The sequence below is a fragment of the Canis aureus genome, chromosome 24 (genome assembly GCF_053574225.1).
Source record: "Canis aureus isolate CA01 chromosome 24, VMU_Caureus_v.1.0, whole genome shotgun sequence".
NCBI lineage: Eukaryota > Metazoa > Chordata > Mammalia > Carnivora > Canidae > Canis > Canis aureus.
In genome coordinates this window covers 43,673,105-43,697,692 of record NC_135634.1, presented here as the reverse complement: position 1 = coordinate 43,697,692, position 24,588 = coordinate 43,673,105, and the positions used below count along the sequence as shown (strand labels likewise).

The following is a 24,588-nucleotide window of genomic DNA, read 5'->3' as shown; positions in this document are numbered from 1 at the left end:
AGAGGTGAGGGCTTTATTAGGTCTTTCCTAATACCCAGCCCTGGTATATGTACTTCCCTAGACCTGTGTGTGGCCTTCCAGATGGCCAGAAATATTGGGGTGTTTTATATATACATATATATGTATATATATTTGTATACTATAAATAACACATTGCATACTTATGTGTATATAAAGTATATATTATACTACAGTGCTATACACAAAATACTATATATTTTTATGTATACTATATAAACTATATGTGTATATTTATATGTATAAAATGTAGTTTTATAACTTTATGTATTACTTATATATATCTATGTATTGTATAAATGTATATAATATTTTTACAGTTTATGTATATGTATTTACATATTTTATATTATATAATTTTTGAAATGTTTTATATTATATATTTAAGTATATATAATTGTCATAGTCTGCATATATTTTATTTATAATTTATAATGTTTATGTATTTCCACATATGACATGTTCATATTTGTATCGTATATATTCTATTTATCTGTACAAGAACATTTCTTTATTACATATATTTTTATATTTGTATATAATATAAATGATATATTTGTAAATAAATAAAACATATAAAATACACATTTATGGATGTGCTGGTGTGTTACATGTGTGTGTTTTCAGAATCTGTCTATTTCTGAACACCTGCACTGCTACCAGCTTAGTCCAGTCCAGCTGCAGCCTTGCCTAGGTCATTACTGACCTCTCATCCACCCTCCTAAAGTTTATTCTCCATGTGGCTTACAGAGCAATCCTTTAAAAACTTAATGAGATTATATCATTCCCTAGCTCAAAACTCTCCAGAATCTTTTCCTCTTACTGAGACAAGAATCCAAAGTTTTTATCATGGCCTATGAGGTATGCATGACCTTAGAAACCACTTGCCATTCACCTCTCTTTACCTCCCCAGCCAGTAGTCTCCTTGCCACTCCTCAAAAGATCCCGTGTGTCCTGCTTCACCCTTTGCCCTGAGGTCTTCTCAGCCTCTGCACCATGGATTTTTCCTTCACCTCATTTGACATCTACTTATGCTTCAGTTTGTCAGGAAGGCTCTCACTGGCTACCCCATATAAGATGGCATGTTTCTGTAGGTGTTAGGTTGTTGCTTAGTAAGCATCTCTACTATAAGCATTTTCACTACAAACATTTTGCTACTTAACTAACTGGCCATAAAGCAATTTTGCCATAAAATATAAAATCATGAAAAATAAAAGAGGGATATTCATTTAAAAGGACATCAAGAAAAATGACTAAAAGAATTCAAATGACTTTATTGGGCAATTAAAAGTATTTGTATATCAAAAAATATTCACAAATATTTTGAAAAAATATTTATATATCAAAATGTATACTGCAGATTCATGGCTGCACTGGACAAGTAACTGATTTTATTTTGTGAATTGTATCCAAGCACCTGTCTTCAGAGTTTTTTGCTTATAGTATCATACATTTTTTTTTGGCTTGTTGATTTGTCTCCTTGTTCAGCATAGCATTTTTCCTTTTTTCATTAAAATTTCTTCCATCACTAAAAGAGATATCAGTTTCTCAATACTGGGATGTATATCTGTGACTGAGCTTTGTATCACATTGTGAAAGCTTTCTACACTGTTGTATATTCTTAGCATATTGTTCCATGTCTGTTGGTGAACATTCAAAAGTTCTGTGGGAAATGGGGGCTCAAAGTGTACCGCTGTTTAGACCATTATGAGGGTTCAATTTATATACTAGAAAAATGTGAGTACTGAGTCAATGAAGAAATGAAACCAAACTGTCCACCAGTTATTTTAATTTTTTATGGCAAAATTTCCTTATAGCCAATTAGTTATACAGAAAAATGTTTGCAGCAAAAGTGTCAAACATGAAGTGAGAGGGTCCTGAGGCAGAAAATTATTTAGTTTATTCAAGGAGGCCAGAGTGGTGTGTGAAGAAAGGGATGGTAAGAAATGAGATTTTAAGAGGTAATTTTTTAAAAGACTTTATTTATTTACTCATGAGAGAGAGAGAAAGAGAGAGAGAGAGAGAGAGAGCAAGCAGAAACATAGGCAGAGGGAGAAGCAGGCTCCATGCAGGGAGCCTGACGTGGGACTCGATCCCAGGACTCCAGGATCATGCCCTGGGGTGAAGGCAGGGGCTAAACCACTGAGCAACCCAGGGATCCCCTAAGAGGTAATTTTAAGAGGTAATCAGGGGCATCTAAAATATTATATTTGTTTGTGTATTGTCCTCTTATTGAATGTAAGTTCAATAAGATTTTGTTTACCTCTTTACCCTTATTGGGCAGCTTTGGCAAAAGAGACTTGTTGAATAAATGAATGAAGAATATAAAAAGAAAACAGCATAAGTAAGTAGTGAGGTATATCATGTTCATGAATTAGAAGACTCAATGCTTTAGAAATGTCAGTTCTTTCCAAATTCATCCTGGGCAATTTCAATAAAAAGTCAATAGGATTTTCAAGGAAACTCAATAAGATGCTACCAAAATTTATATGAAAGAGAAAATATCCAAAATAGCTAAGATAACTTTGAAAAAGAAACAAATTGAAAGAAACTTCCTTGATCAGATATCAAGATATTATAAACTTATAGTACTAGAATGTGCTATGTATCGATGCAGATTTAGATAGAGTAATGGATTGGACTGGAAAGCCCCCCAACAAACCCATATAGATATATGGCAGTGTGATACATGTCCTATGTGGTATTATATGGGAGTAATTGGAGAAGCTGGGACAATCGGTTACCGACAATGGAAAAAAAATTAGACCCCCTACCTTTTATCACACTAAAAAATTCAATTCCAAAAGGATTACGATACAAACGAGAAAAGAAATAGGAGTGTCTTAGCCTGGTATTCCCAAAAGCAGATTTTGAGATAAGGGTTTGTGTTCAGGAAGTTTACTTGTGAAACTGTGTCAAGGATCCAAGGTGGTAAACTGGAAAGGGGCAAAGGGTAGGAGAGAAAGCCATTTGGGACAGTTGCTACTGTGGTTAACTAGGTCCTGACCCAGGTGGGGATCCTTTGAAGTGCTATTTAAAAAATTGCTCATCTTAGAAATGGAAGAGACAATATTTATTTACTGGATCCTGTCCTTCATTGGTCAAAATGTTCAGTAAAATAGGGAAGGTATGAAAAGTTATCTGAAAGACAGCCTCAGGTTATGTCAAGATTTCTTAAAATAAGACTGAGAAGCTCAATCATAAAAGATAATATAGACAAATTAGATCACACAGATCACATTTTTTGTGCATAAAAGTGATAAATCAGATAAAAAGATCAAAGGGTAATGTGAAAGAAGCTGGAGTGGATATTTAAGAAATGGGGATCAGGGAAGGGCTCTCTGAGGAGGAGATATCTGAGTTGAGGGGGAAAGCATTTTCTTAGTGTCAACAGAAAGTGCAAATGTCCTGAGGCAGAAACTTACTCAGTTTGTTCACCGGGACCAGAGTAGTGTGTAAGAGCAAGAATGGTAAGGGATGGGATTTAAAAGGTGATCAAGGGCAGCTTGTGTAATGCTTCTCTAGGTTCAGTTGGAAACCACTGAAAGGGTATAAACAACTGGGTGGCAGGCTATTGAGTGAAGAATGAATTATAGGTGGCAAGAATGGAAGCAGAGGGTCCACTTAGGAGGACTCTGCAGTATTTCATATGCAAGATAATGGGGCTTGAATCAGGGAAGTGGCAAGGCAAATAAAGAATGGACAAATTTGATATATAGTTTGAGACCTTATGATGAGTTGATATGGGGAATGGTTAGGAAAAAGAAGGAATCAAGCATACGTTCTACATTTTTGATTCAGGCAGCTGACTAGTTGTCATGCCATTTACAGAGATAAAGATGACTGGTAGTGAATGACAGGTTTGGGACTGAAATAAAGAAATCTGACATGACGAATTTGACACACCTATTAGAATGCAAGGGGAAGTTTGGAGTAAGAAGTTGGGTTTATGACAGTTCAAGAGAAGAATTAGAGGAGGAGAAATATACTTGGCAGTCATTCACATATTCAAGGAATTTATAGCTTCCAGACTACATGAAATCCCTCTGGAGAGAGTATAATTAGAGATGAGGAAAGCACTCAGGTCCAAACCCGGGGGCATTCCGATAGGTGGATGTCAGGAAGTTGAGAAGGGATCACCACCACCAATACCACCACCAAATCACCAGGAAGGAGCTATCGGCAGTGGGAAGTTGTGGTGTCCCCCCAAATAGTGCATTCATCCACGTGGCCTGAAAGGGACCATATTCTCCTAGCTTCCTCACCTGATCACGGTGATGCCAACGTCTGCCAGGTGTTAGGAGGTAAGAGGCAGCCAAGAACCCTGTCAGAAAGGCCATGATCAGGTGATCACAGCAGGCTACCCTCCAACAAGCCGCACCAGCTCCATCCTCTTGACTGGAGAAACCAGTTTGTCAAGGACAGATCCCTTCAGCTCCCTTCAGGCCCAGGCTCCAGGAAAGAGATCTGCCTCCCTTTCTACCACTGTTCTCCATACATGCTGCATCCTACCCACCTGCCTCCCACCCCACCTGTGAGGCCAGGAGGGCCATAGCTCCATCTAAGGTCAATATTTTCAATCCTAGGGAGCATGCAGTCCAGAGGAAGCCTCACCTTCATAATGGAGTCTATAAAGAACCCTCATTAATCAACAACATTGATTATGACATCCCTATCCATAAAAAGCCAACAATAAAAAATCACCAATCTTCAAAAAAAGGGATTAAGGGCACCTGGGTGGCTCAGTCAGGTACGCATCAGACTCTGGATTTTGACTCAGGTCATGATCTCAGGGTGATGAGATCAAGCTCAGCATGGAGCCTGCTTAAAATTCTCTCTCTTCTCCCTCTGCCCCTTCCCCCACTCATATGCACACATGTGTGCACGCACTCTCTCTCTCTCAAAAACCACACTCCAATCTTCTAATTTGTAGTTTTCTGATATTTCTTTACCCCTCCCTTTATTTTACTGTGGGCTTTTATTTATTTATTTATTTTTGCTTTAAGTATATATTTTGTACAATTATATATGCAGATTCAAATTTTCACAAAGAGAATTATTTATTTATTTATGATAGACAGAGAGAAAAAGAGAGAGAGAGAGAGAGAGAGGCAGAGTGTGTCACAGGCAGAGGGAGAAGCAGGCTCCATGCCAGGAGCCCGATGTGGGACTCGATCCCTGGACTCCAGGATCGTGCCCTGGGCCAAAGGCAGGTGCTAAACTGCTGAGCCACGCAGGGATCCCCGGCTTAACTATTTCAGGTGAGTCTTTCTCACCTGCTATACAGCAGAATGAAGGAATTCTTGTGATGTTAGTACCTTTGACCTAGAGCAAGGACAGCTAAAGAAGGAAAACATACTAAGTATTTGGGGTACAACACTGGCCTAACCTTGCAAAATTAGCCCTTCTCTGTTTCATTATTATGGGGGAAATATGGAGGCTCTCACTTTGCATTTAGTACCCAAGATTTCTGCATTGGGGGGCTATGCCAATAAGCACATGTGTCACTGGGAATCAGTGTTGTGATTATACCTTGAGCCATGCTGCAACTCTGCCTTTGGGTAAACCTTAGAGCTTAAAAAGAAGGAGGTTCATCCCCTTAGTCTGTGCAAGTAGGGGTCACTGTGAATTGTCTTGCCATATCCTTCAGACGGAGCCATGGGGACTTCATCTGCAGCCAACATGGTTCTATCCAGTCTTTAGCATGAGCATGAGCTTGTCCAGTCTTTCAAAAATCTAATCCTCTATTGAAGCCTTCCACACTCCTTTATGGGGGAGCACCCATATTACCCCGAAAGCTGGCTCTTCCTTCCATTCTGCCAAATTCCTCATGCTACTGCAGTAAGTAATCATGGGCAGTTTCTTTCTTTCTTTTTTTTTTTTTCAAAGATTTATTTATTTATTCATGATAGAGAGAGAAAGAGAGAGAGAGAGGCAGAGACACAGGAGGAGGGAGAAGCAGGCTCCATGCAGGGAGCCCAACGTGGGACTCGATCCTGGGACTCCAGGATCGCGCCCTGGGCCAAAGGCAGGTGCTAAACCGCTGAGCCACCCAGGGATCCCCCATGGGCAGTTTCAATGTCTGTGCATCTTCACCCAGAATAAGTACTTTGAAGAGAGACTGAGTTTTGGTGGTTGTCAGTATAGATGTGGTCTGATTTATAAGGAAAGAGAAGTTGTGGAAGCGTTGGGAATGTGCAGTGGATAAGCAGAGCAGTGAAAAGGGAAGTATGATGAAGCCTATTAGGATGAGGTCTGGTAAATGAAATGTGAATAAGGAAGGGATGTCAGGATTTGGAGATACAAGAAAAAATATAGAAAGTATCTAAATGATGCTGGGAATAATACTTAGCCTATAAGTAATAATGTGTATACAATATTATTAAGATGTCATCTTTTTAAAAAGGTATCATAAACATCAATCTCCTAAATACTGAACAGATCATTCACACTGTATTTAGGTGAAGGCAAGAAAGGAAATCTGAAAATAAAAAAACACAGGGGATCTCAAGCTGATTCAGATTTAAGAAATAAGATAGGAAGCTATAGGAGAAAAAAAATCTCTATGTATCTATTTTCACTGTTTTTAGGTAAAATCCTTTTCAGGCCCTTCTCTGTTTTCTGCCAACTATGTATTTCTGAACTCTATGGGCTTGCATTTCTTATATGGCTATCTAACGAAATCCAGAAATCAGATTTGAAAAATGTAAGTCTTTGTAACTAACAAAGAAGGATGCTTGGATGGCTCAGTCAGTTAAGCGTCTGCCTTTGGCTCAGGGTCCTGGGATTGAGTCCAGACTTGGTTTGCCTGCTCAGTGGGGAGCCTGCTTCTCCCTCCCCCTCTGCCCACTCCCGCTTGTGTTCTCTTTCATGCTCTCTCTCAAATAAATTAATTAATTGAAATCTTTATTAAAAATGTACACACACACACACACACACACATATATATATGTAATTAACAAGGAATTACAGAAAGAGATGGAGAGAAAGTCCCCCAACTTATAGCTGTGGAAGGAGAGAGAGCATTCTGCACCATAAACTACTTAAAGAATATGATTTGACAAAATATTAAATTGAGAAATCTCCCAAAAGGTAAGTCTTATTCTCTTGCAAAATATGGAGATACGGCAATCATTACCAGATTGTTCTTCTCTCAGTTGTTAAAAAATTTGTCCTTGGAACAGTTCATTTGAAGGGGTCTTGTAATATTCCCCTAATTAGAAATTATTACTACTTCTCATGAAACCAGTTCCAAAGAAGCCTTAAATCTGATTGACAGTCTTGATAATTCTTGGACCTGGCCATCATATTTTTTTTAAAGATTTTATCCACTCATTCATGAGAGACACAGAGAGAGAGGCAGAGACACAGGCAGAGGGAGAAGCAGGCTCCTATGTGGAGCCTGACATGGGACTCTATACCAAGACCACAGGAATAACGACCTGAGCCAAAGGCAGATGCTCAACTGCTGAGCCACCCAGGTATCCCTGGCCATCAGATTTGTAAAATTTTTATTTTAATTCCAATGTAATTAACATAAAGTGTTACACAAAATAGTAATTCAGCAATTCGATACTGGCCATCATATTTTGATTGACATTGGAATCCCTAAACTATATAAATGCTTATAAGGTTTTATATTAAATCAGAAAAAACAACCCTTGGCATTCTTATTTCCTCACACACAAGCAGGTAATAAAATAACCACAGATTTTTTTACTTAAATAAAGATTTTGAGAGCTTTGTCTCATTTAAATTCACTCCAGGTATTATGTAATGGGGAAAAAAAAGATATCCATAGTAACAAACACATTGGTACACCATATAAGAGTTTTTTAAAAGTGTAAGAAAATTCCTATTGGAAGAACATTAAATAAGATATAAGTGGGTAAAATCTCTGTTCTCCCAAAATTAATCTGCATTTTCAATGCATTTCTTCTTTTTTCCCTCAAGTTTTTTGTTTAAATTCCAGTTAGTTATCATATATGGTAAAATTGGTTTCAGGTGTAGAATTTAGTGATTCATCACTTACAAATAACACCCAGTGCATTTCTAATCAGAGATTCCAGTGAACTTGGGAAGGAGGGGGGAGGGGGATCTTCTTGAGTTGATTCTAAAATTCACCCTCAATGAGTCATCAGGATTGTGCTACCTCTGAACTTTCTCTTCTTTTCTGTAGCCCCTTTGATTGCAAAAGAAAATCTAGTACATAGACAGGTAAAGGCACTGTATGATTAAAGTGGTGGTTCAATCACAATGTAATAGTGTAGAGAATATTTTTTAAATTCCCACCTCACATGAAAGCAGAGAGGAAAAACTCATGGAATTATAGATGTAAACATAAAAAATGATAGGTATTTCGGGATCCCTGGGTGGCGCAGCGGTTTGGCGCCTGCCTTTGGCCCAGGGCGCGATCCTGGAGACCCGGGATCGAATCCCACGTCGGGCTCCCGGTGCATGGAGCCTGCTTCTCCCTCTGCCTGTGTCTCTGCCTCTCTCTCTCTCTCTCTCTGTGACTATCATAAATAAATAAAAAATTAAAAAAAATGATAGGTATTTCAAACATGGAACAATGTTTTTAAAATCTTCAGGTAAAATGGCTGTTATAAAAGCAATGGGAAACCCAAGAGCCAGAGAGAAAAAAAGCTGACAAATTTGACTACTTAAAAATTTATAACATCTCTAGGACAAAAGAGTCCATTAACAAGCCTAAAAGGAAAATATAATAGGAGGGTCCTCATAGTTCAGTTAGTTAAACATCTGACTCTTGATTTCAGCTCAGGTCATGATCTCAGGATGGTAAGTTTGAACCCCCAGTCTGCCTTCATGCTCAGTGGGGAGTTTGCTTGGGATTCTCTCTCCCTCTGCCCCTCCCCCCACTCATGCTTTCTCTTTGTCTCTAAAATAATCTTTAAACAAACAAATAAACAAAAGGAAAGGAAAACAAATGGGACAGCATATTAGCAACATATATAATGTGGATTTAATGTATATACCAGATAAGCTTTTTTATATCCATTCAGCAATGTAAGAAAAAGACAACCACCACAATAGGAAGCTGACACGACACTCTGTGACAAAGACTTCAATGAAGAAGAAAAACAAATGACCAATAACAAATGAAAAATGCTCAATCACCCTCAAAATGAAGACTGGTGCATGTGAAAGCACCAAATAAGACTATATATAGCTCAGTTAGAATGTTAAATGTTTTTACTGCTTAGGTATGATACATTAATTTTAAAAAGCAAGAAAGGGAAAAGTGTATAGAATTACCATATTAAGATAAATAAAAATATATTCCAAACTGACTTAATACATGCAGAGAAAAATTCTGCAAAGACATATACCAATGTTTATAAGAAAGATATTTTAAAATCAGAATAAAACACAATATCAAGATATGACCATTTTGGAAAAAAATAGTTGCTTTAAAAGGCATTCATTTAAAAAAAAGGCATTCATTTTTTTTGTCTTATGAAAGGCATAGAAAATAATGATAAATTATAGCATTAAAAAAACACTGCATTTGTGACATAAAAATCAAGTAAATTCTTTTTCATTCTTACTTATTTTCTCATTGTGTTTTCCCGAAGTAGGATTGTTTCCAATATCCATGGTATCTAGAAAGTAATAGGTGGTGGTCATATAGCTGTAATTTAGAAATAAAAATTACAAATCTTATGACAATTCAGACTGCAGAAGGCTTGAGTTTATAATGATCTGAGTATCATTTCTCTGTCTTCCTTCTAAAGGAAACAGACAGGGACTGAATTGATATCTAAGGTCCTTTATTTCTCTGGGACTTTAAAAAGGCTCTTAATTTCTTAAGTACATCAGTTTCTTCATTCATGAAACAAGAATAGCAACTGTTATCCTGTTCAGGCTTTAAATTTTTTATGACAATGAAATAAGATCTTATTTACAAAAGTTAATGAGAAATCACTACATTCGTCAACTATGGAAGGCATTCTTCAAAACTATATGCTGAGTTTAAGAATACTTATCTAGGGCCTTTGTTTCCTGACAGGTAACAGGACCATTTGTCTTTTGAGGCTTTTCCAAGGTTGTGACAAAGTGACACTATTATCTGAAGAACACTTGGATTTCTTCATTCCACGGACAAGGGTGGGATGTCACTATATAAATCCAATACTTTAGTAAATGAGATACTGCCATTTTTACCAGTGTGTTTCTACTAGATCATCCATGTCAATCCACCCTGTTCAACATGACTTTATAAGGATCTCTTGCCTCCCTGCCACTCCCAAAAGGCTCAGGTCAGGTAGGTGCAGAGAATGGGACTCTGGCATGGATGTACTCCTTCCTTATCAAAGTGTGTTCAGAGTCAAGTGCAGCAGGAAACAAAATCTCTGATATCAGATTCCTGACATTGTGCAGTCTAGGACCCTGTGACCCCTCAACTTCCATAACTGGTCATTCCATTGGTCAGCTGCCTGATGTCCTTGAACTCTGATCAACTACATACCCAGGGTCTGTGGTATCAGCAGAACCACCTCCACCCCAAGACCCTCAGGCAGCCTTACCCATCATGTCAGATGCTTGGCTATTCTCAGTCCTTGTTCCTTGGCCTCTTGAAATACCTTTCGAAAGGCACATGACACATGAACACTCTTCATTTCCAAGTCCTTGGGACTCTGCTCCTAAATTATGATTTGTAAAGAGTTTTCATTTGCATCTCTTCTCTTCTAATGATCCTCCCTTCCCCAAACCCTCCACTAAAAGATGTCTCAACCTCTGAAATCACTTTCTTTGTTTGCTCCCCATTGTTTTTGCCCTTCCTTTCAACCTATTTTTTCTCTTTTATCCTTTTCTCTTTGCCCTAAATCTGTATTTCTGTTCTTCTACTTTTTCTTTATATGCTTTTCCTATCCACCATTTCTGACATTTTCACATACTCTTATATTTACTTTATGTGATATTATTCTTTTCCAGAAATATTATTATTTTTCCATTTATATATTTGTATATATAAAATTCAATTATTAAAATAGTTTATGTAAATATTCTGTATAAATACTATAATAAAGTAACTTTTGACAGACATATTTCCAAATGTTAGAATACAGGAAGTGAACAATTTTTTTTCAATCACTCAGTAAGTTTGCTAAACCCCTTTCATGTACCAGGCGCTGAGATGGGTGCTGATAATAATTCAGGCAGAAGACTACTGAAGCATCAATGCTTGTCAATTTTATGAACGACCAGGGAATTGACACAGAAACAAATGAGTGAATATATTGAAATATGAAGAAGTGTGTGTAAAGAAGTGTATGTAGATTCAGCAAATGAAAGTAACCACAAGGAGTTTAGTATATCTGAGCATGAAGTGAAAGAATAAGGAACATTGCTAAGGATGGAGAAAGAGGCAGGAGCCCTTAGGTAAGTGGCTTTGGAGGCCCCATGAAGGAGAATTGACTCAGTCCTAAAGGAAATTAAAGGACTTTGGATGCAGTTTTGAAATATCAATTTAGCTAAATCACTTAGAATACATCTGGTGGGAAGAAGATTAGAAGGAGAACAAGATCCTGTAAATCTAGTACAATGAGAAGTGAGATAGATATGGATTAGAGCGTCAGCACTGGGAGTGGAGATTAAAGGACAGCTGGAGACATTTAAAAGGAAGACTTGATAGAGTTAGGTGATAGATGTGGTGTGTCAATTGAGGAGACAACAGTGTCATGGGTGACTCTGTGAATTTCAATTTGAAAACAATGGGGCAATTAATAGTGTATTTTAGAAACAGAATACTGGAGAAGCAGATGCTGGTTTTAGGAAGATGATGTGCTCAGTTTTGCAAGTGTTGAGTTTGAAGGTTTTGAAAGACATCTAAAGTGGGGAAGGCTAGGACCTTCAGAACCTTGGACAGAGGTCATTCTGCCATTTGGATGGATGAGTTTAGATGCTTGGAGGACGGGGCTGGGCTGGAAATGGATGCTTAGGAACTATTAAGTTGTGGATGGTGATTGAAACCATAGGAATGAGTGAAATGCCTGGGCAAGGTCTCTTGTAATCTGGGTGAGTTATAGGGGACACTGATACCTGGGAGCGCCTTGCTCTGTAAAGCCACTGCTACTAAGAACCACACTTGCACCAACATTGCTTTTGTCCCATTTCAGATCCCACAATTTCTCCATCTTGCCTCTCTTCTTTTTACACTCTGCCATTTTTTATCTCATCTTTTTAACTCTTTCTCTACATGGTTCTCTGTGTGCCTCCTCTTTCTCCTCTCCATTTATTCCCGATGTATATACCCCACTCCATCAATTCTCTATGCTTCTATCCCTGAATCTCATTTTATTATTGAAGTAATCCTCTTTCTACTGTCACTTCCTTTTCCATTTTCTCTTTGCTTCCAGTCTGTTTCTCTTAATCTTATCTTGATATTTTAGCTGTTTTTACAAGTACAATTTTTGTCTTTATATTTTATCTATATTCAGCTTCATTTCATAGACTGCTACTTTCATCATGACCAAATGACTACTCTTGGCACTGACCACACTGTTGGCCACCATTACTTTTACGAATTCACTACGGGCTTTCTACATTGTAAGACTCAGTCAGTCATGGACTCTATTGCCATGTTTCTGGTACAACTTCTGAGAGTATCTTGAAAATCAACACTCTTCCCCCACAAAACCCCCCAATCTGGTGATATTTGGATTCCATTTCCATTCTACTTGAAAATACTTGAAGTATACTCGGTGAGATGTTTTTCCATTTGAAGAACCCAGCCTATCTTTTCCATTCTTTCTCCTTACATTATCCACTCAGTGTTAACCTCCCTCCATTCAGGAACACAGCTCTTCTTTCTCTTTTGACTCCCTCAAACCTGTTGAAAGTAGTCCAAACCTTACACAATGTATGGGAGTTGTGTGCATGTGTGTCTGCATTTGCATGTACATGCAACGTTTTAGGGGGAAGGTAAGATAAAGAAAGAAGAGCTTTTCCTCTGTGCAGACAAGAAAACAAAGATAATAATAATGTAACGGCTTATATAATAGATAATAGATATCATATATAAAAGATAATAACAATGTAACGTAAGCACCAACAGGTGCTTATAGGTTGGCATCTCTTCTGACCTTCTTTCTCTATTCATCTGAGGAGCTTTGAATTCACAGGAGGACATTGAAGAGAAATAAGGAAATGACAGACTATAGACAGTGACCACTTTGATGTTGTCATGCTCATTTACATTCATGGCTCAGATGAGCTGAGAAAATACCCACTCTGATGACTACACCTTATATCCAACAAAGATGTGCTCTGTCATCTTTCCTATCTGGTCACATATCATTTTTCTCATTATTTCTTGATTTTCTGACCATTTCCCTGCTTTACACATTTCTATCACCATTACTTGATTCTATGAGCTTCTCTCCCCATTTCCCTGATTTCTCTTGTGCTCTGTGTTTTTTTTTTTCTCTTTTTCATCAATGATGTTCTTAATCTCTGTTCCTTTTTATTTCTGTATTTATCCTTTTTGGCTCTTCCCTTCCAGGTATTTTGTATTCCTTATATCTGGCACCACTCCTACCATCTTTTTTTTTCTTTATGATTTTCATTTTTATCTATCTATCTATCTATCTATCTATCTATCTATCTATCTATCATCTATCATCTATCTATCAATCTCTATCTATCTACCTATCTAGTTGTTAAAATAAATTTTTCTTGCATCAGGCACTGATACATACTGCTGATACTATATATCAGTTCCCTTGTACCTCCTTTTTGGATTTTGATCATGGGATACAGCTCTTATATTCCTGCCTATTATATACAAGAGTCATACTTTTTGACCTTTGGCCAAATTGGTGAATTTGGTCAAATGTCTACTTCTTTATTCCAAAATAGGATGACAAGAATTAGCATGCCTAAATCTTAAGGATATTGTGATTACAAAGTAAGATCTTATCTGCCAAAGTAGTTTAAAATAACACAGTATAATCAAATTACAATATGATGGGCAACTGTCAAAAACTATACTAAAGTTTGAAAGTTGTTGATCTGACGCTTTTATTTCTGTCTGTAATTACATAGCGGAGCCAGTTGTCTTTTGAGGCTTTTACAATTACAAATGACATTAATGTCAATCAATATGCCACTATAGAAAACTAAGGTCTTAGTGTTAGTAGGCATGACAGTAGGTATTTAAAAAGATACCACCATTTTGCTATTCATTTCTTCCACAACAGCAGTATATAATTACATACATTTATTCAATAGAACTCATCCTGTTAAACATGAATTTATAATAATTTCCTGTCCCCTTCTATTTTCTAAAATGCTGAAAAGGAGTTCCCAGGATTAACTGGATACAGGTCTTCAAGGTGCTGAGAATAAAATGCATCAGGAAACAGTAGCGTTTAATTCCTGACATTCTGCAGGCCAAGGCTTGGCATCCTAATCTTCTTTACCTGACCCACTTCTTAGGACTGAGTTAGAAGATTCCTGAGATTCTTCTGCACGATGTAATTCTGAAAAGTTACCACTGCTGATCCCTGCAGAAAGAAATAAAATTTCTTAGAAGTCTCAGTCTGTGTTCTAGGAACAAATCTAGTACAAAATTCTTTAAAAGGAAAATTGGAGAGTGAAGTTAGGAGCTAGGAATACTCCTACTGCCAGGCTACCCTGTGGCTCCATCTGACCTGTTGGTCAAAGTTGCTCCAGGAACCACCCCCAGGGCTGGGCTGGGGGACAACTTTGCCATGGAAGGTACTTCCTTTTTTCACCATGTCTTACCCTTTCCGCTTGTCGGCACGTACTTCTTCTTCCAGTTCCTTTGGTTATCCAGGGAGTCTGTGGAAGCAACATCTTCTAGTTGTCAGGGCCTCTATCAACTGGGACCCTCAATAGTCTTACAGAGCAGAGCACCCTCCACTCCAGGGGTTACTTTATCTTATTTAGGCAAATGAAGAATATATTTGTATTGTATTTGTGCCATTGAACTTTTTGAGGCTTACACATTGTATCAATTAATCCAGCCCACCTAATTCAAAATGTATAATGTGAATCAATTAATTTACAAGTAATTTTATTTTAGAGGATTTAACAAAAAATTTGAGCAAAGATTTTGTAGTAAAGAAAGTTGTTACATCAAGAGTTTTAATTGCACTTACGTCTTTTCCTGTTGTTTATTCCCCAAAAAGATTTGTTTCCAATATCTGCAGAATCTAGAAAGTAAAGGAAAACACAACCAGTAATCTACAACTAAGAGTTGTGAATCTTATAACTACTTACACTGTAGACAGGATTTGGACTAGAAAGACACTATGACAATCATTTCTGTCTCTTCCCATCTAAAGGAAAAATATCACTACTAAATGGAGCGGAGAACCACAATCCTTTGGCCCCAATTGCAAAATCAAAGAAATTTTGAAAATCCGTATTTTTCCCATAAGTTTTCAGCTAACTACTTCAGCAGTGAATCTGGACTTGAGCTGTCATGAATCTATGTAAAATTTTTATTTCTCACACTTGGTGTGAATTCACCAATTTGAAAACAGACTCTTTTTTTTTTTAAGATTTTATTTATTTACTCATGAGACACACACACACACACACACACACACACACACACACAGAAGCAGAGACACAGGCAGAGGGAAAAGCAGGCTCCATGCAGGGAGCCCGACATGGGACTCGATCCCGGGTTCCCAGGATCACGCCCTGGACTGAAGGTGGTGCAAACCACTGAGCTACCCAGGCTGCTCGAATTCACCAATTTGTTGCAGGAACATTAATATAATATATTTGAGACTCGTTGCAAGGTCATTTGTATGTATATTTGAGAGTAGGATTCTGTCCCAGATTCTGTTAGATTCTTTTTTTTGGTAATATATAGGATATGAACCACATTGTCTTTCTAACAGATTATTGTTTTATGCCTGGCTTCAAAGGTTTTGAATAGAAGACTATGGATATTTGCTAGGAGTCCAGGCTGTTCTGCTTTTTCCAGTAACTTTCCATATATAATGTATAGAAGATCTTTAAATGTTTATGAGTTAGAGTTTCCCCACCTGTGGAGTAGAGAGAGCAATAGTTATCTGGCCTACCTTTCAGTTGTTATAAACACGAAAAGATATCTTATTAGTGAAGATATTTTCAAATATCATTATATGGGCCAATGTCATATTGGAGTCTTCTGTCAAAAGTTATAAATTGAATTTGATGATAATAACTAGAAACTTTTCCCTCTGTCAATAATCAGAGTCTTTTGAATTTTGAGCAAGTTTGCAACAAAATCAAGCGATGGCAGATACCCATTTTCTCTGCTCTCTACAAAATAGGAGTGGGCAGGGGTGGAAATCATTACGTAATTCAGTACTTTGGGGTTAATAAACCTGAAAGCATGTAGTAAAAATGGCACTGCCATTCAACTAGAGCCACCTTACAAACCTGAATTTATAATGCTTTCTCTCTTTGCATTTTTCAAAATGGCCAGATGTGATCAATGCAGGGAATGAGATCCCAGTCTATGGAGGATGATCAGAGTAAAATACCCTAGAAACAAGAAAGAATTCCATACTCAGATTCCTTGTGCCTGGGAGCCTAGTGATGGTAGTCCTTACCCTCCTCATCAGGATTGCTTCTCAGTGCTGAGCTCGAGGCTCTCATGGGCTCCTCTTCCTCACTGGACTCTGAAGAGTAATCAAATCTTTTCACTGCAGAGGAAGCAAGTGTCTCTTGAAAGTCTCCGTGTATGACAAAGGAATCAAGAGGGTAAAAACTTGGGAAGCTCTAAAAACCCAAGACAAGTATACCCCCAGGACACCTTAGGACTCTGGTATGGAAGAAGGGAGATCTCCCACTTGGCTGCTTCCTTGAACCCCACTTGAAATAGGGTCCCACCCCTCTCTCATCTAAAACTCCTTGGAATGTTTACTTGAAAAAAAATTAATTCTATTGTGTTTGAACCCTTGACTTCTTTGGGTTTACTTGTTACAACCATTAGCCTAACTAATTAATACAAAAATTAAAATATAAAGCATCTTAAATTAAAACGAATTTATATTTTACTTTGAAGGATATGGCAAAGAATTAGAATGAATCTTTTGTAGAAAATGCTGTTCATTTGTAACCACGAAGAGTTTTTATTTGCCCTTACCTACTTTCCAAGCTCCTTCTTGGGAGATAGGTGATTTTCTGAAATCCACGGGGTCTATAAAATAAAAGGGAAGAGACAATTGTTTGTTTGCAATAGTCTTACAAATTCTGTGACAATTCACCGGGCTTGCAATCACAATAATATTTTTATGATGATTTTTCTCTCTTTCCTTCAATTGAATCCAGTTCTGGTGGCTTGGGATATAATGATGGGCTCCTGCTTGGCTCTTCTTTTCACTTTCCATGTCAATTTGTAAGTGGCTCTTCCACATTATTAGCCACAGCTGCCTTATCTATAAAGCTGGATAACATAGTTACTCTGTCTTCCTGTTAAGGTTTTTATGAAAATAAAATAAAACTTTATTTACAAAAGCTCTTTAAGAAATCACAATATAAACCAATGGTTTAAGTAATTTGGGTTTGAGAATAGCTGATCAGAGATCATTTTCCCATCAATAATTAGACAGCAGCACAAATTGTTCTTTGAAGGCTTTCTAAGTTTGGGATTAATGACAATATTGTCAACAAGTAGAAGAATACTGTAGTTACTATGTTGGATAGAATATAAAGCATATCGGTAGAGAATAAATACATTATTTCAACTCTTTAGCATTAATACATGATAGTGTTTAGTAAAAGTTTGTCATTTTTACCAGCATATTTTTGCTACATTTTCTATATATCAATCAAGTGGGCCCATGCTGTTAAACAACAATTTATAATGCCTTCCTGCCTCCTTCCACACTTCCCAGTAGGGCCAGAGAAACTAAATGCAGAAAATAGTTCCTGGAAGTAATAGAACCAAGGCATATAGAGCATGCTCAAAACAAGATTCATCAGGAAAACAGATCTCGGGATTTCGACTCTGTGTATTTGTCATCCAGGGTTGCAATCCTAATGTTCTTACTTAGTGTAATCTGAAGTCGTGAGCAGGTAACTTCTTGGGACTCTCCTCTCTCACTTGATTCTAATGAGTCAAGGTTATTGGTCACTGCACAAAGGAATAGGACTTTTTAGGGGTCTCAGTGTGTGACAATGAGGCTTTGTAGAAGACCTTGGAACACTGATGTGATTGTGTTTCCTCTAGAAAACAAGGATAACAATGTCTGGTCTGCTTACCCCTTAAGATTCTTGTAAATTAAAAAGTAAGGTTTTATTTGCAAAAATCCTTGGAAAAATCATTATATATGCCATGGGTTGCTGAAGAACTCCCAAAAACACTATGTTGGGTTTTAGAGTACTTTATCTGAGTCCTTTTTCTGCTAACACTGGATAGCCGGATGAGTTGTCCTTTGACACAATTCAGTTTGTGATCAGATGACAATATGATCTAGTAAAGTAATATTTAGCTTTCTGTTCCCTATAGAAATCACTGTATAAATCCAACACCTTATAAGCAAAGAAACTAGCTAGTTTTAAAAACAAAATCATCATTTTGGTAGCCTTTTTCTGCTATATAATCAATATATGTGTACAATGTGTATTAATAAATAGCACCTATCAATTAATAGGCTTCATTTTCAAAAAGTATATATATGTGTGTGTGTGTGTGTGTGTGTGTGTGTGTATACATATATAATGATTTTTTAGATTATTTCCCTAAAAGGTCAAGTAAAATAAATGCAGAGAATGGGATTCCAGGATAAACTGAATCTATCACACAGAATAGGCCCAAAATTAGATGCATCAAACTGTAGTTCTTAATTCAGATTCCTATAGCCAAAGCCTGCTTTCCCACAGCCTTACCAGGCCGGCTTTCCAGTGTTGATGTGGAGGCTTCTGGGAGCTCCTCTCCATCATTGGATTCTTCAGAGTCACTGCTGATCACTGCACAGAGGAGCAAAATCTTTTAGCTTCAGGGTGGGGCCAATGAGCCCACATATCAGGCAACCCTGCAATAAGAACACTAGAAAGACCTGGAAACTAAGCTAACTCAGGGCACTCTGATCTGTACTTGAATGTGTGTGACTTGCAGGCTACTCCAGTCCTAAACTAAAGGTGATAGAATTCATGGACAGAGGGCAACTTTGCCCAATCTGTCAACGTTTTTCTTTCCCCACTCTCATGGGACCTCCTACCCCTGCCCTCATGCTACTCTATCTTTTATTCTCAATTTATTTCACTTCCTCTTGGCTCTGCTTCTTTCCCCTACTTTTGCCTCTCTTTCTGGCAATGGTATCTCTCTATACTTCTCTTTGTCTTCATGTGCTTCCTTCTTCATCTCCTTTCATGAATCTCTTGGCTCTCCAGTTTTTTTTTTTCCCTTTTCTTCAACTTCTACCACCATATTTTCTTTTCTTTTTTTTTTTTTTTTTTTTTTGTTTTAGAAGTAGGCTCCTACACATTAATACTCAAATCTACCATTTCTGTCTTTTGGTATTTTTCTGATCACTGGGACTTTCTCCTGCTGAGCTCACTGCATATGGTACTGGTTCCTCCCCTCTTGCTTCCATCCAAGGCCAAATGGACTGCCTTAATGGGCCCTGATGACGTGTCCCAGCCCCTTGCCTGGAACTGGTGACTCACATTACTCACTCTTTCAATCAGCATTACCTATTATGTCAGATGCCTGGTTATAGTTAGTCCTTGCTTGGGCTTGCTGTTCAACTGTCGAGTTAAAGAATGGCTTTTCCTTCTTTATATCCACCAGATATACCGAACAGGAATTCATTTGGATTCCATGATTGGGTAGCTCTGCTCCTGGATCAAATTGTAATGAATGGAGAATTTTCATTTGTCTCCCCCAAAGGGAATAAACACCCTTCACTACTATTGATAAGTCCTGTTCCCTGTAAATCCACCGAAGGGGTGAAGCTTCCCCTCTCTCCGACCTCTTTCCTATCCTGCTGCTTAACTGTGTCCCTTCATCTGTGCCTTTCTGGACTCTGGGTTTTGGGGGGGTTTGTTTTTGTTTTCTCTTCTCATCCTTTGATGAATTATTTGTTGCTCTTTTGTTTTTAAAGATTTATTTATTTGTTTTAGCAGGGAGGAGCAGAGGAAGAGAGAATATTAAGCAGACTCCACCCTGAGCATGGAACCCAATGGGGGGCTCTATCTCACAATGCTGACATGATGAGCCAAGCAAAACCAAGAGTTGTATGCCTAACTGGCTGAGCCACCCAGGAGCCCCACTTTGTGCTCTTTTAAAAATAAAAATTATATTTTCAGTATAATGTACATAGATAAAAATGGGTAAATCATAAATTTTGAATCATCACAAAGTGAGCATATCTGGGTAATTGTCACCGTGATCAAGAAATAGAAGATTACTTATACCATGGAAACCTCTTAGTGATGCCTCCCACTAACTGTCTCCATCACGTAACTCATGTTAACCACCACTTGATTTTTAATACTATTGATGATTAATTTTGCCAGTTCTGAAATACACGTTTGTATAAATGGAATCATGCCCCTCTCTCTTACTTGCTCTTTATCTGTCTCTCTCCCATTTGACAGGGATGGGGGTAGGAGACTTAGGCTTCCTTTCTTAACATTATATTTGTGGGAGTCATCTCTATTCATTTTGCTTTTTCACTTCTGTGTAGTAGTCTATTGTAGATATAATCCATGATAAACCCATAAAAAATCTGTTTGGGCTGTTTTAAGATTTTGGCTATTGTGAATAATGCTGCTTTTCTATGTGTTTCTTTTCTGTTTTTGAACATAGTGCTCATTTCTGTAGGTTTCTGCTGAGGAACATAATTGCAGAATCACAAGCTATGTATAGTTCCAACTTTTTCCAAAAGCATGTGTAAAGGCAGAGGTATAATTGGGAGAGCTTGACAATTCAAGTAAACAAACAGAATTTGGTGTGGTAGGAATGTGGTGGGAGAGAGAGTGTGTGTGTGGGGGGGGTATTATACAACTATGTGGGAGGTAACCTTCTATATTCCACATCAAGCAGCATTGATCTCATGCTGAGGGCCACAGGAGGGCACTGGGTTTAAGTAGGAAAGCCGTATGGCTTTGCATTTTTGCAATGCCCATTAAGCTGAAGTGTAGAAGATGGATCTGAGGGGGGCAAGACAGGAGGAAGGAAGCCAGCAGGAGAGTTCCCCTATTTGACGTGAGAAGTGATAGGAATGTGGATTAGAGTGAGCATCCTGGAAATGGAGAGAAATAAGTAGGCTGGACATATTTTAAAGTTGACAGAAGTGGTAAATAAAGTCATGGTTGTTTTAATCCACTGAATTTGGAGGATGTTTGTTACACAGCAATAGATAACTAATATAGCATCCAAACAGAGATGGCTTTCAGATCTTTCATTACACGTCTTCAGGCACTAGAAGGAATGAATCTAGAAGACAGGTCTGGAGCAGAGGTGTGTGTAGGAATCCATAGATCATAGATGATCGAAGCCACAGAGATATGAAATGCTTGGGTGGAGGCCTATTTTTATTTGAGGAGGTATAAGGGCCATTTTGGTCACTGTAGACACCTTAATGATCTCTTCTCAATGGCAGTAGGAAGAGCCCTCTGTGCTTTCTTTCTGGTGACTGTCTCTTCAAATTGGACAATGTCTTGATTTGTCTTCTCCTTATTTGGTCCACTTTCTACCAGTTTTTCATTCATGGTCCCGTAACTCATCCTCTACATAGTTCTTTTTATGCCTCCCCCGTTTTTTCTATTTACTGGTATTCATCTATTTCTGTATATTTCTCTACTCATACTTTTTCTCAACATTTTTTTATCACTATCTCCCAGGTCCTAGGGTGAGGCAGAAGAAGTGCTGAGGGTACAAGAAGATACCAAGAGTATTTTTATCAAGATTTTCTTTCCTTATCAAGATTTTCTTTATATCCCAGGACCTCCCTGCCTCACTCTAGAACTGGCCCTGCTGTCCTCTGACTGATTTTCCATTTATCCACTCTCTGTTATGTTTTCTACATTCTCCTATTTGATCTCTGTTTCTTAATTATTAATGTGACTTTCTGTATGCCTCTTCTACATTGATTTTTGTCTTTCTATTCATTTCTCTCATCTAAACCATTCCAAGCATCACCAAAGTTCTTCTCCTGTGTCACTGTTCCCCACTCCTAGTCCCTTCATTTGCCAATTCTTTTCTAAAAGTCCTTCACCAGGGCTTCTGTACTCACAAATATGACCAGCAGCATCATGCATGGTTTCCATGTTTCTGTTACCACCTCTGAAAATCAAGTTGCAACATTTATTTTCACCAGCTCCACAAAATGGTACTGTTTGGATTCCATATCAGTTTATCTAAAACTTTATTAATATTTTCTCTCCTTGTATTCTCTCCTCAGGGACATGCCCTTCATCAAAGAGCTCAGTTCTTTCTCCCCCTTGCATCTCACACACCTTAAAAGCAGCCAGAGGTTGTGCACAAGGCTATGGGTCGTGGGTGTTGTTAGGGCCATGGAGGTGCTTAGTATCAAAGAACAAAGGAAAGCTTTTGTTCACATAGAAAAACAAAGATAGAATTAGAAAATTGGTAAGATAAGTGGTTATTACTTTCTCCATCACAGGGCAATGGGCTGGGTGTGTCTTCTCTTATATCTCCATTATACACTTGGATGGATGCTTGTTCACAGGACTCTGAGGATAAAAAGAGACCATAGATGAGACCCAGGAGAACCCTGTTCTGCCTATTTCCATTTTATTACATCTCATCTGACTTCCCTTTTCTTTTCATGTTTCTATTTATAGCTTGTCTACATATACTGCCACTATCACACCATGAAAGTACTGGTGCTTTGGTGATTCTGTGATCAAGTTCTCCCTCACTTCTTTTGACTTTTCTTTCTGTTTCTCTTCCCTGATGAGGCATTGCAACTTTTCACCTTTTGTATCTTTGTTTGTCCTTCCTAACTTTTCTTTCTTTATTTCCTTTTTTTAACAAAAGAAAACCAAATTTAATAGGTGTACATATGAGGAATCCACACAGACATGGAATTCCAAACACAATGAGGCAACATCAAGCTTATATGAGCTTAGGAGAGGGATAGGGGTCTGAGTGTACAGAGGGCAGAGTAGTCATTAGCAAGAAGGTGAAAGGGGATGTTTGGAAAAACAAGATTGTTCTATTATACAGATAAGTTCCTTCTTAGGTAAAAGGGAGTCTCTGTTAATAGTTCTCTTCCTGGTACAGGTTCTCCTTTATAGTATAAATTGAGGCAGAGAAATAATCTTTATGCCGAAATGGCACATTTTAGGGTGGCCTGTCCTGGGCTCCTATGCTTGAATGTATATTGTGTTTTGTTTTGTTTTGTTTTTCAAATTTGGGTATCTTTAAACTTCATATCCAGTTTCTTCCCAACTGCTGAGGCTGTATGCAAACTAACACTACTATAAGCAATCTTGATTTTCTCTTCCTTGCCCCTTAGACAGAAACCATCTTTTTTTTCTTTAAATTTCTACAGCATGTACCCATTCTCTCATAGGCCATAGGCCATATTTCTTTTGTTTTGTATTTTATTTGTGTACTCATTTAATTTTCTTAGCAGCTTCTGAAGATCTTAAAGTCAGAATCCATTTTCAGCCCTCGGCATTGCAACTTCTCTGTCAATAAGAGGTATACCAACATTGAGAAAATGAAAAAGCACCAAAAACTTATTTTGTATATTTTCCATTGCATGTAGGCAAATATTGTTCTTTCAGTTAAACAGTACGTATTAGCCTATCTAACATTTTTATCAGCAGGAAAATTGCAGAAGTTGGCAATTCTGGTCTCACCCAATACCAGCTTTTAATCTAGTAAAAAATAAGTAGGTTTGTTGAAGTTAGCACTTGCTAACTTTTCTTCCTCTAGATCTCTCCCATCAATATATTAACCTCTATTCCTGCCTTCTCTGTGTCTGCATGAGTTTCCCCTTTTTTGTTAATAGATGTTTCTTTGAGCTGGGCACCACTCCATTCTCTGCCATCAATAAGGATGCCCCTCTACACTCATGCAAACCCAGGTAGCCCCTCTACACTAATGCAAACCCAGGTAGTCAGAATTACCTGCCAGCTCAGATTCTTGGGCACACTCTTTATTTGCTTCTTGGCTTTCTAGTGCATCATTTTTGTCACTGGTTGTATCTTTTCTGTTTGCATTAATCTGTTCTGTTTCACAGAGGTTCTTCGAGGGTCCATTTTCAGGTGAGGTGGTACCTAAACCATATTTTGATCCATAGATGTTTTATTTGTCCTCTGCATCAATCAGGGTCCAACAGGAAAATATAAATCACTCTAAGCTTTTATAAGCACAGGGAATTTAATCCAGGGGTTTGGTTATACAGTTGATGGAGTTGCTGAGGAATCCAAATAGAAGAAGGCAGTAACCAAAAGAATACTTAACAGGAAGCTGTGAGGGGTATTGAGGTGCCTAGAGGTCAGGGTCACTGGGTGGGTAGAAGATGGCCCATGGCTGGCCTGCTGGATGGGAAGTGGTATCATGGTTGAAATGCAGCCACTGTCAGAATTGTGGACAAA

General features: G+C 37.9%; 1 protein-coding gene and 1 long non-coding RNA gene across 10 annotated transcripts in view; one reads left to right on the top strand and one right to left on the bottom strand.

Moving 5' to 3' along the window:
- The window catches only part of SP100 (SP100 nuclear antigen), a 98,779-nt gene that overhangs the window by 33,010 nt on the left and 41,181 nt on the right, over nt 1-24,588 (bottom strand). For all 9 annotated transcript variants that reach the window (XM_077869165.1, XM_077869166.1, XM_077869170.1 and 6 more), the window contains 11 exons: nt 24,118-24,267; nt 22,627-22,710; nt 19,705-19,851; nt 18,898-18,978; nt 17,153-17,206; nt 16,617-16,709; nt 15,165-15,218; nt 14,788-14,844; nt 14,463-14,546; nt 10,566-10,682; nt 9,588-9,641 (listed from right to left, as the gene is read on the bottom strand). In XM_077869165.1, the coding sequence (XP_077725291.1) occupies nt 9,588-9,641; nt 10,566-10,682; nt 14,463-14,546; nt 14,788-14,844; nt 15,165-15,218; nt 16,617-16,709; nt 17,153-17,206; nt 18,898-18,978; nt 19,705-19,851; nt 22,627-22,710; nt 24,118-24,267 (975 nt within the window). The remainder of the gene's footprint in view (nt 1-9,587; nt 9,642-10,565; nt 10,683-14,462; nt 14,547-14,787; nt 14,845-15,164; nt 15,219-16,616; nt 16,710-17,152; nt 17,207-18,897; nt 18,979-19,704; nt 19,852-22,626; nt 22,711-24,117; nt 24,268-24,588) is intronic.
- Nucleotides 4,702-20,565, top strand: LOC144296174 (uncharacterized). Its single transcript, XR_013363328.1, has 3 exons — nt 4,702-4,768; nt 10,049-10,303; nt 20,137-20,565. It is a non-coding gene; the product is annotated as an uncharacterized LOC144296174 (long non-coding RNA).